Below are 12991 nucleotides of genomic sequence, written 5' to 3'. Positions count from 1 at the left end.
ACTCTTACCAAACAAAGGGCTCAAAATCATACAAGAGGAACAGCCACAGTCTAGGAATACCCGTTATAGACCCACTATACTCAAACTTTTTTATTTAGGTTATGGATCGCTTGCCGAGATGAAGTACAATGTTCGTAAAACTAACACAAATAACTTAATCCTTCTTGGTATTTGTAGTCATGTACTGTTTCCGTATACAAGGTCTGTATTATTTATAGAAAATGTTTCCCCATTATTTAAAAAATCTCTCGTTCTAAACTATGGATGGAATTAACAAAAGTATATTTTTGGCTTGTTTAAAATCTTATTAAGAGACTAATAATTAAATATAACTATGTTGTGAATACAACACCGCTTTTTTCCTTTATTTTTTGACTTATAATTAACACATTCACGCGACTTTATTACTAACTTCGCTTAAGAGTCTTCACTACAGCGAGATTAAACTACCGCTAATTTTAAAGTTTTTCTGTGATATCTTCAGAACAAATAAAAATTATTCGAAAAGCAGAAACGTAGTAAACTAGACAATACGACTTTGCATGTGATAACTCTGTTTTTGGTTTACCGCTATTTACAGAACCAGCAAAGAACGCTAGATCTATCTACAGTTGCAAATCAAAAGCAGATACATTAGTTGTGATAACGGTATCACATGCAAAATCGTATTTCACTACGTTTCTGCTTTTCGAATATTTTTATTTGTTTTGAAGATATTACAGAAAAACTCTAAACTTAGCGGTAGTTTAATTTTGTTGTAGTGAAGACCATGAAGTAAACTACAGGACAGGCCATGTCACTTGACAAAAATTTATTCAATATGAATTAACTACGAAATTATGAAATCATTACTATGTTAGGTTATTAATATTAAGTGTTCACAATGTTGTTCTTTACTATCAATGAGACTGTGACAAAGCATTGCGCTAAAGTCATAATATTTTCTTTTTATTTAAATATTTTTGCTATCTGGTGTAGGAAGACTCGCTATAGATCCAGTCCACTCAAACTTTTATTCAAATTATGGATTACTTACCGAAGCCCGGAAAACGTGTACTAATAACCATCACACTCTGGTATGTGACCACAATCATTATTTTCGAAATACTAATGCATGTTCAGTCTGTGGTAAAATTCTATTCATTATGGAACTTTGAGAATTTAATAACTGCTAATGTCAAGCGATTTATAACCAATCCTGTATTTTGTGCTAAATCCATTTTCTCTGAAAAGCAGTATTACACTTTTCATGCAAAAGCACACACCAGCAGGATAACTATAGTACATATCATAAACTATTGGAATTGCAAACTTTACCAGAAATTACAGTATTTAAACAAAACATCTTGAAAAATTTATATTTTCATCTATGTAAGTTTCGATAATGCACTTTGCGTATTTAAAAATAATATCGGAATAAATAATTTGAATCTTACATACACGTATTATAAATTTCGAAAGACACTCAAGAAATTTTAAACAATGAGCCAAAACGTTTTATTTTTAACATTAGAACCAGAAAACTCTTTTGCATGTGTACTAGTGGCCTTTATGCTGAAGTTGTGTAACATTTTTTTTTTTTTTTTTCATCTAGTTACAAATACGGCTACAATGGAGAATCAAATATACAGTCGCACGTACCAACGGTCGGCCACTGAATTCCTTTCCAAGACCGGTGATCGTTCGGCCATATCCATTCGACGCAAACTGCTTCTTATGTACGGCGATGAGACAGGATCAGAGCAATGTTCAGCAATGAATACAAAAAGGTTCAACAGCGGTGATTTCAGTATGCAGGACCAACCACGGTCCGGCAGACCATCAACACAGTGAGAAACTCATCAGGAATGACAATTTGTAAGCACATTGCAGCTTGTTGAAGCGACAGATTATATTTGTGGGTACTATCCTAACATTAATACAGTCTTTACGTTACAGTAAACTATGCGCCAGATAGGTGCCGCACCTGCTCACAAAAGGAACAGAAATCAAAGAGGAAGGAAACTGGCTCGAACCCCAGAACAGGTTCAGTGGTGACTCTCCACAATGCCTTGATGCTGTCATCACGAAGGATGAAACTGTTGTTTCATATGAATCCCACAGTCCACGGAATGGAGTCATTCCAGTTCTCCACGGGCGGAAGAAAACAAGACTCATCAGATCAGCAGACAGATTAATGGCCACATTCTTCTGGGAGCACTGTGGCGTAAGCTTCATGAACTTTTCGGAACGGAGCGCAATAATTAACAAAAAGTGGTACTGTTTGTCACCGGCAAATCTCGGACGTGCTCTAAGAACAAAGAGACTGGGGCTCCAAAATACAGTCATCAAACTGCACAAGATAATGCGAGGTCCCACTCTACCAATCACACACAGCAGAAAATCGGATGGGAAGTAGTTCCTAATTTCCCCCTTATAGTTCGGACCTGGCCTCGTACGATTTTTCTGTTTGGTCCTCTAAAAGGTCCACCTTCGTGGTGGGCAGTCTACCAGTAACCAAGAACTCAATGTGTGTGGAACAGTGGCGTAAGTAAGTGTCCCGACTTTTACTGAAGTGCATTTACGGCGTGGAAAGAACGGTGGGCTAAGTGTGCCACAGTGGATAGACGATAGACTGACTAACATGCTTATGTATAACCTTGTTCAAAATAACCTGGCCACCCACCAGCTTTGGAAAGTTCCGTACTCTAATCCATATTTGGAATTAAATCAGATACATCTGCATTTTCTTTGATCAATTGATATTATCCAGAGACAAAATATCTGAGTTTCTTACGTATCACTGGTATAATACGACCTAAAGCAAAATGGGTGGTCAAGATTTTTTGAAGATTACTATACATGAAGAACAAGTACATGCACACAAAATTTAATGGTCCTAATGCTACTACTAAAAAGGTTATGATCCATTGTGCAAATGAGCGTCCTTTGTATATAGAATACGAAACAGGTAAAAATACTAACAATATACTTATTTTTTAAAAGTCTTCAACACAGAAGGCAATAAAAACTACAATTTTCCCACTGACAGTTGTGTCAAAATTATCTGATTGACGATTTTTTATCGTAAAGATCAAACATATTTCCGTAACCAGCAGCAGAGTGTCACATCTCAAACCAGTCATGTTTTTAAATATAATCTAACTACTAACACCTGACAACTTAGAAAATATAATGTCAGAAACTGCAAGCATGGGACAAGTTTTGCCGATAGATGTCACTACAGTCTTCCTATCCCTCCCATGTATTTTTTACCTTTCACGAAAATTTACAATTTCTTTTATAAATTTCAACCTAGAGCCTTCAAATTTTTACAGAAGGAACTTCATAACCTATTAAAGGGAACAATCCGTGTTCATTTTTTATTTAGAATTTTCTTCATTGTTGAAACAGTTTCATTGTTAAAGATTTGGATATCCATTTGAACAATCAAGCCATTTCAACAATGAGGAAAATTCTAAATAAAGAATCAGCACGGATTATTGCCTTCGATAGATTATGAAGTTCCTTTTCTAAAAATTTGAAGTCTGTAAGTTGAAATTTGTAAGAGAAATCGTGAATTTTTGTGGAAGATAAAAATACATGGGAGAGATACGAAGACTGTAGTGCCATCTATCGGCAAAACTTGTCCCTTTAAACCAACCTTAATACTGAGGTTTATGCTGATACACTGTTACTGACAAAAGTGACCTTACGACTTAAAAGTTCCATTTGATAAGTGACCCCTCATCACGAGCAACACAATTGCAAAAGCTGATAGGAAACTTATACATGCATAACTTGCTACAGCACTTCTCTGGGAACAAATTCGATTTTCCAATTCTTCGATACTGCTTGCAAATTACTCAAAACACTTTTGGTTTAAATAGTCCACAAATGATAACGTGCTGAAAAACTGGACAAACTATCTACTCCGAAAGCAAACCTGAAAACATCTTCCTCAGAACGTCCATTAACAGATAATTGGTAAAGGCGGTCACATCATCTTCCAGGAATGACAGATTTCAAGATGCAGATTTTTTTTTTTTTTTTTTTTTTTTAAAGACGCTCTTTCTATAAAGCACTTTGCATGAACTGTGACAGTACAAGAATATTAATAATAAAACCAGAGAAAATGGTATACCATTCAAGTACTTTTGCTTTGTGTGGAGTCTTCGTAACAGAATTGTTTTCAGCTCAAAACCGGCAATTCACATACTTGGAAAAATAAAAATCAGCTTGTCTGACGTTAGTAATTTAGTTATAATGCTCTCGAACTCAAGAAACCATTATAAATCTGCAATCGGTTTCTTTTGTTATATTTTGTGAAGATTCTAGACAACTTGATGTACACATGGAACCGAAAATCACTGTGTAGAATACTGCGAACGCTTGTATTCTACTAGAAGTAATGTAATTGCGTGCCACCTAGCTTATCTTTGCGGAGCAGCGCAAGGTTGTCTCTCTTCTAGGATTCACTCTTTCTGAAGTACGCACAGCTCTCCATCCCGACAGAACTTCAAACCATATATAGGAATGACACGTAACGTTATTACGCAACGTAACACATGACTTCTGAATTACATTTTTAAATATTCAAGTATTTATGGCTTAGTCTGTAATTATTATTATTATTATTATTATTATTATTATTATTATAGGGTTCATACAAAAATATTGAACTCAATTTCCCTGAATTTTCCAGGCTTTCCAGGTAATAATTTTGCAATTTCCAAATCTAGTGGAAGAAACTAACAGTAAGAGAACACACAAATTTTAAGAATAATATATTTATACATTTAAGAATGACCACCCTTCTCCCCAATGAACAATTGCAATTAAATATTGAGCCACACTCCAAACTTTAGAACACAGATAATCACCACGGTATACATTTGGAATTGTTCATGCTATTCCCCTATCCATGAAGTTTTATTTTAACAAAATTCACAATTCTATTGTTTTACTGTCATTAACAATTTTTAGTTTTAGAATAAACAACATAATATATAATGTTCTTACACTAAGAACTAGTTTTATTCTACAAGTCCTGCATAACCTTACTGATTTCTTTATATTTTCAGCTTCCAGACTATGAGCTTTCTCCAAGAGATTTTTTTCCCCCGCTTAAGTCATTTAATTCTTTTGGCTTCTGCTTTTTCATTTGAAGTTTCTGATCGTTTTCCTTTACTGCATGGCATTTTCTTTTCAATGCCATTTCATATCTTGCCCAAGATCCGTTAACTGCTTTAACTAATTCCTGTGAGATCTGAGAGTTGCTAATGCCACCCTCATATTGAATGCCATCATGTACTCGTCACAGTGCTACAATTGAATCCTCCTGCAAATTTTCAACCAACAGGCTCTTATTGATTGAAAAAATCGGATTCAACTCTTCCGTTTCCATGTGATAATATAAAAGCAATTTTGAGTACAACCCACAAGTCAGTAAATTTCTTGTCTTTCTTACACAGACTTGCCAAGAATTTGTTTAGATCATCTTTAGTTTCAAAAAAGTTTTCAAAGACTCCCCTGTATTCCTCTTTTGTCAACCTACACAAAGTCATATAAGAACAACTGCTAACATTTTCTGACAACCGATTGCTGGAATGAAGGATCTGAATACTTGTTTTCATTCACTCCTGAATCAAAGGTGGCGTCTTCAAAATAACTTCTGGATCAAGAGATGACACGGCACAAACAAGAGGATTCTTTAAAGCAGGGATGCAAATAACCACTCGCCCGAGGCGAGTGGTTCGTCGGTGCGGGCGAGTATTTAATAGTATTTAATATCATACCGAAGGTAAGTAAATGATTTCTATTGTGAGATATGGGCTAGTAGCTTTCTTCTTGGGTGAGTAAAATTTTGTTGCTTATTTGCATCCCTGCTTTAAAGGGTTGTGCTCCAAGATCTTTTTGATTGTTGCCACTAGAAACCGTTGACATTGCAAAGAAAATTCCACTTTCTGCCGATCGGAAATTCCACCTTTAGCTAACGCGTTTCTTGCCCCAAATCCCACATCAACATCTTTGTATCTCAACAAAATGTCTTTATTTTCCAAATCCAATGAAATCAATTTCTTGACTGATTCACACCTTTCAACAACATCTGCTTTAGCACATCGGCTTATCAAGCTTTTAACAAGGTTGGTAAGTGTGTTGTACAAGAACGGTACCTTAGGTTTAGAGTACTGAAATGCTTTTAAAAATTCCTCTAGTTTTGTTGCCAAGGTCTTGAACGCCAATTCTGTTGGCATTAACAAATCGTCAACTCCTTCCTTGACATGTTTCACTGATACACTGCTGAGGATGTTAGCTAAATTCAAGTACTTCTTTACGTGGGGAAATATTTCCAATGCTCTTTCTGCGCACTGTGTATTTTCTACCCAGCGTACATGACAAAATTTTTGAAGAAATGTGGAAGTCCCAGAGGATGCAACGTAGTCTCCTCATGCTGGACTGTCTTTAAACAAATACAGGCCTTCCAGCAGGACATTGAAAAAATATAAGACAGCTTGGTTTAGACAATGGAATATTATGCTCTGAAGCACAGAAAAAAATTAAATGTATTGTAAGAAAAGGCCACCCTTCACCCCAATGGACAACTATTTATTATTCAAAATAGCAAATAAATAAAAATAAATTAAAAATGCAGCTCCAACATCTGTAAAATTTAGAACATATTCGCACTACCTCAGAAGAAAAAGAAATAGTTAACTCTTATTTATAGGATTACCATGACATTTAACATTTTAACATGCCGTTATTCATATATAATTTTGAATACGTAAATTTAATTAATGCATGCAACAATATTAACTATTTCTCTATCTTCCTAATATCCTTCTAGTTCTTTTTATTTACAGATGAACTTTATTTTGGCATTATTTTTCATTACTTCATATCTTTTTAATGGAAAAACAAGATTGATAACTTATTTCTCTGCAATAAAATACTTGAATCTAATTAAACACTGAATTATTTGATCCAAGTATTTCCCTCTGAAATAAATAGCGTAACAGCATTTCATTCATCATGGCTCTGCAAATTATATATACACTTCTAACAACTGTTGACATTTCCAGTTCATAAATAATTTCCAGGACATTCCCAGGATTTTCGCCATTTGTCTACTTTCCTTGACTTTTCCAAACAGTTTCCACGACACACTTTTATTTCCAGGTTTTTCAGGACGCGTATTATGTATAGCATATTGGAAGGCGTTGGGATATGTTGGTGAATACCAACACATCTCAATGCCTAGCCAATACTGCTGCACACACACTGCTGAAAAAAATGCTAACACAGCTTACGTTATAAGAAACTGGAGCATGGCAAGGTTCCTCAGCTAAGCTTCACTGGGGAAGAATAGGCACATAGGAAACAAAGATGGGGGAAAAAAAAAAGTGGCCATGGGAGGATAGGAAAAACCAAATTTAAAAAAAAAAGTAATAGTGAGGAGTAGTGACTGACCCTCAGAAAAGTAATGCTAAGACACATTTAAGCAAATTGCTAATATGTAGCAATTTAAATCATCACCAGAACTGCCCTTGGCATGCACTTTTAATAATTCAATCACAGAAAAATATAGGACAAGATTAAAATATAGGACAAATAAACACTAATTTCCAAAATAAAGGAAAAAATAGGAAAATAGGACAGCTGGGAGCCCTGCAAATAGGAAAATTTCTTTAAAAAACTATTAACATTCCATTCTGCAGCTCCATGACCTGTTTGGAATGCCTCATGAACCAAATGAAGACCACATGATTCTAAATCTAATAATTGTGGATCTGTAGAATCAGTCTGAATTTCTTCTTTTATATTTGAAAGAAATTTCCAGTTCACTGAAGGTCCGTCCATACTGACTTGGAAAATCATCTTCAGAGGCACTTTTGAAAGTCCTTTTTTAAACTTAGATAAGAGATCTTCAGTTGTAGCATGATAAAAAAGTCGTGGAAACTTCCTCCTTCGTATCGTTCCAAAACCTCACACAAATATCTATCTGCCCCTTTTGGGCTACCTCATTTAACGCTTGATCAAACCACACTACAATGTCCTGACACCCGTTTACTGCATCCACAACATTGTCTCTAAAGTATGGTGCGAGGCCGTAACAAATAACATAACTACATTTCAAAGGACCCATGCTAAAATTGTGTGCAATTACATTATCTGGAAACATCTGCTTAAACAGTATATTATTATTTTTACAAGAATTGTAAGATTCTCTGTTCACTACAAGTCTCATTGCCCTCATATTTCTGCAGATGTCACTTCATCTTTTTCAACGAAGCCTTTTAAAGATGGTTGTTTTAATTCTTCTGTTGACTTGTCATGGCTGCTCCACTTGTTTTTGAACTGGTTTAAACATATCCACAATACTACTTTGATTTTTTTTACTGTACTGTAACTTTCCAATCTTTGCCTGTATGTTGGGCCTTTCAATTGCCTGTACTCTCATATTACTCAATGAGAAACTTTCAGAGCATACGCCGCAAAATTCACTATACACATCTACTTTAACCTCCTTCAAGCAAGGCGTCCACTCAGGATGTAATGCTGGATCTAACCACTGACGATTAAACTCTGATCTTTGGCCAGACATCTCTATAATTCAAAGTTAACATACTTGCAAAAAGATGAAAATTAAGCAGTGAACTTATCTGCCCTCCAAAGCCAAAAATCGTATCCACAGAAAATCTGCTTTTGAGTAAATCGTTATTTACTGCTTACTAATAAGCTAGCATTTTATGGTACGACGTCTATATCAGATGAACAATTTATATTATATAGCTCCACTATTTTGCAGATTCAGAGTTCTCTCTTTTTCAAATGATATATTACGTTGATATGACCTAGCTGACGTCACTAACTCAATTCTGGCCAAACCTGTAGATATGACTTTTTGGCTTTGGAGGACAGAATTGTCTATCTGTTTTAGGTTCGCTGTTTAATTTTCACGAGTCATTTCTCAATATAGGAAAAATAATAGGATTTTATGAACCTGCACAAAATGCTAATACATCGAATATACCACAAAAGTCAAAAACGAATTTTTTGGATAAAAGGTAGAAGCAAGAATTTGTCAATATCTACGGAATACTTCATTGTCTTACAAAGAGTAAGAGTCAATTCTGAGGTTACAAGGATGAAATTCTAAAGAACTGCTTCTATAGGTCAGTATCGCTTTCAGAAAAAGTGGAAAGGTTACTAGTGCGCCCATTATATCAACAAAGGTTCGTTTATGAATATTGTACCGGATCGGTTAAAGGGAAAAAATATTAAGTTGAGAAGCCTACTAAGGGAATTAATATGTAAATTCTTTTGTTCCATACTTGAATACATTCAAAATATACAATATTTTGAACTCAATTTCCCTGAATATTTCCATTTTTTTTTAAACTAGATATCGATTTCCCTGAATTATCCAGGGTTTTTTCTTTCTAAATCAATTTCCCTGAGATTTCCAGGTAGTGTATGAACCCCATATTATTATTATTATTATTATTTAATTTAAATTACTACTTACGTTACTACCAATTATAACAAGTTACGAGACATCCTCTTTCAACTTGATAATATAACATCACAACAATACAGACCATTACGTGAACATAAAAATAAATTTTAATATTATTTTACTTTCAGTTTCGATTACCGTCACAATCTGAATTCGCATTCTGTAATAATCAACACTTTATTCCAGTAACACTAATTATATTATTGGAAATACTTACTTGTAAACTACTTCATTAGTACACGTTTCATCAAAAGCATAGTCGAACCTGAACTGATGGTTTTCTAAGTATTTTGTGAGATCTACTTTCAATTTTGGTTCATGAACTACCATTTGATCCTTATTAGGAACAGTAATTACGTCTACTTCCTTTCTGGCGTTCTCTGAAAAAAGATAAAATTTACATTCAAAACAGAAAACTCAGGATTTACAACAGAAATCGAATGTAATCTTCAATATTACAATATGGAATGACATTTATACTTGTGCTTGGAGGACCAAAATTGAAAAAATAAAATAAAATAAAAATAATAAAAATTAACAATACTTCTCGAATTTTGTTTATATTATCCTCTCATCATTGTATAGACATGTCCAGGTCTCGTATACTGCGTATACTACTCAAGAATCCCTAGCCATGAATTTTCATATGCATGAAGTACCCCACCCTTCTAAGAAGTTCTGATCGAGTAACTCAATCCGATATGCGATGATGAGAATACACACTAAAATTAAGTTACAAAAATGAATACGTAGTTTATTATATGATAAATCAGCAACCGAAGGGAATGTGTATATTTCTTGAAAATTATAGATTGTGAATTCACAAATTATCGATTTCCATTCAAATACTGTACAGGTTTATTGGGATATGTGAAGTACTTCTTGTCTCACAATATCTAGTAATAATCCTGGCTACTTTCTCATAAAATATCTTATTGAACAAGAGTAAGGATCCGCCTCCGAATAGAGTTCAACACCCGTTATCACAACCGACACTAAGGACGACATGGAATTACGGTGTTTTCACTTGTCTATCTCCGTTAGCCGTAAGCGATTTTGATCAAGTTACCAATGAAACTACGCATCGCAGATAGAAAGGGATTTCCATCAAACATGGGACCACGTGCATCAATGTCGGGTACTAGTTATTTAGCTATTCAGCATACATATGTTCTTTACTGGTGCTAGAACTTAATATGGTCCAGGATTAAGCTAGAGAGTTGAACTTATTCGTATCAATTTGATTTTTCAACATCTTCGCACTATTCCAGTTGTATTATGAAATTACCTAATAAATCCTGATACAGAGGCATTCTACTTATTACTATATTTTTGTCTGTCAAGCTTCAGATATCAGGTGACTGGACAATATTCAACACAATAGAACGGATAAAGAAGTCGTCATCAGAAAAAGTACACGGGTGATTCAGAAAGTAATGCCTCCAAGCCCATTATTTGGCCAATAGTACTGCAAACATTCTGAACTGTTTACAATTAATGTATTGATGTTTATCAATATAGAATGTCACTTGTTTCGCCTTCCTATCTCTTCTCGTTCCAGAGTAATGGAGCAGTCCCTGGCATCCAATGGTGACGTCCGGTTGAAACAGCGGGCCATCACTGAATTTCTAACTGCGGAAGGTTGTGAGCCCAGGAACATCCATCGCCGGCGTCGAGTCGTGGATACATCATTACGACCCAGAAATGAAGCATCAGTCGATGGAGTACCGCCACACGCCCCCCCCCCCTTACAAAAAAAAAAAAAAAAAATGTTCCATCGGCTGGCAAAGTATTGTTGACAATCTGCCTCATCCTGCCTATAGTCAGGAATTTGTGCCTTCGCCAGCAACCACCACAATTCTTCGCAGGTGGAATGAAAAATCTTGTTTCGCGTTGGCGCAAGTGTTGCCCGTAATGGGGTTATATTGAAAAATGATGGCACCGTTTGTAGCTGACATTGCAAGCTTTCCACTGATACCTGCATCGGTGCTATCTGTCAGACTCAAAGGTATCACCTTGGAGGCACTACTTTCTGAATTACCCTCGTGAAGCCTTCTTACGAAAAGATTAATATCCACGCTATTACTAAGTTCAAAACTATTTTCACTTGCCATTCAGGGGATTATTTGGTAATTCCTTAATTTTTTTGCAGACGAAAATTTTCCAAGATGAATGACTTGAATCCAGATCTTACTCATGTTACTTGCATTCATATTTAATGCCAATTTTGTGAGTTTGAAAATAAGTTTCAATAATACGTCTTTGTCCTGAAGATGCATTATTTTCTCTGTACTTTCACAGATAATTAGTAGGAAGTTTCCTCCCAAGACAGGAGTAGCATACCTCAGGTTCATTTTCTCACAAAACCAATTCATATTCAACAATTCTACTAATTAAAAACTAAGAAAAACAAGAACGATCGCATTCTTGCGAAAAGGCAATTTTTTTTTTTTTGCTAGAACCTTCATTATGAATTTTTAATTTTTAAAAAAATGCATAGGTTAATCTCAGATAATATTTATGCAACAGTAAGTAGTTTTATGTCTATTATGTGCTTATGACAGTGCCACACATATTTTGTGTAATTTCTATTTCATTCGATCCTATAGTTAATGGGCCTCTCAATTGGAAAAAAGCAGAAGACAGTTAATACCTTTTTTGTTCAAAGGTCGTTTCCTCACACACACGGTGATTTGATGATCTTCAACTGCATCAGTGTCTCTTAATGGCCTCATTTCTATACTAGCTCGGTAATTGCTGAAAAGACAGAAACAACTAAATTCAGTATTTCATGAGGAGGAGAAAAAAAGTATGAAAGCTTAATAAAATATTTTTACAGTAAAAATACGACTGATTTTTTGGGTGAAATTTGATAATCTTAGGACAGACTTGGAAGCTTTTTAGCAAACCTAAATTCCCTTTTACCAAAATTCCCAATTTTCCAGGTTTGTCGCCACCCCGCGCAAACCTCTCGTCTATAAGAGAAGTTTTAGAAAAAAGTAATTAGTTTAATACTATTTTGTACATATTACCTAGCTCGCTTTCTACATTTCTGATATTCTTCATTGTCCAAGTTGTTCACTAAAATTTCGAAAAAGTTAAGTGAAGAGCCTTAATATGTGATTTGGCTTTCCAAGAATTTTAAGAACAGCCTTTGATTTTTACATATTTCCTGGTAGCAGTACTCGAAATGAAAAATCGGAGGAAATGATATGTAAACTGGAAAGACAAATTTTGCAACTGTGACACGAAAAAAAGCAATCCGAGGTAGAGATAAATTGATTACTATTCTCCCAAGGTAGGGGTATGCCACACCCGCACATATCTTCCATTTTGAACACTGCCTGGCAGAGAAATAGGTCTCAAATCTTTCCTCTCTTCCTCCAACATTTTATATACAACTCAGCTTTTAACCGAATTTTTACAAATTCAAGTAATCAATTTTTAGTCTTAATTTCAGCTGAATATATTCAAAATCAGATTATATAT

General features: G+C 34.9%; 1 protein-coding gene across 2 annotated transcripts in view; it reads right to left on the bottom strand.

The window, feature by feature from the left end:
• The window catches only part of Klp10A (kinesin-like protein 10A), a 171946-nt gene that overhangs the window by 34302 nt on the left and 124653 nt on the right, over nucleotides 1-12991 (bottom strand). For both annotated transcript variants that reach the window (XM_081742367.1, XM_081742368.1), the window contains 2 exons: nucleotides 12156-12259; nucleotides 9720-9882 (listed from right to left, as the gene is read on the bottom strand). In XM_081742367.1, coding sequence (XP_081598493.1) covers nucleotides 9720-9882; nucleotides 12156-12259 — 267 coding nt within the window. The remainder of the gene's footprint in view (nucleotides 1-9719; nucleotides 9883-12155; nucleotides 12260-12991) is intronic.

This window comes from Thermobia domestica, chromosome 16 (assembly GCF_964235325.1).
Source record: "Thermobia domestica chromosome 16, izTheDome1.hap1.1, whole genome shotgun sequence".
NCBI lineage: Eukaryota > Metazoa > Arthropoda > Insecta > Zygentoma > Lepismatidae > Thermobia > Thermobia domestica.
The sequence above is the reverse complement of the archived record's forward strand: the minus strand, read 5'-3'. Positions and strand labels throughout refer to the sequence as shown.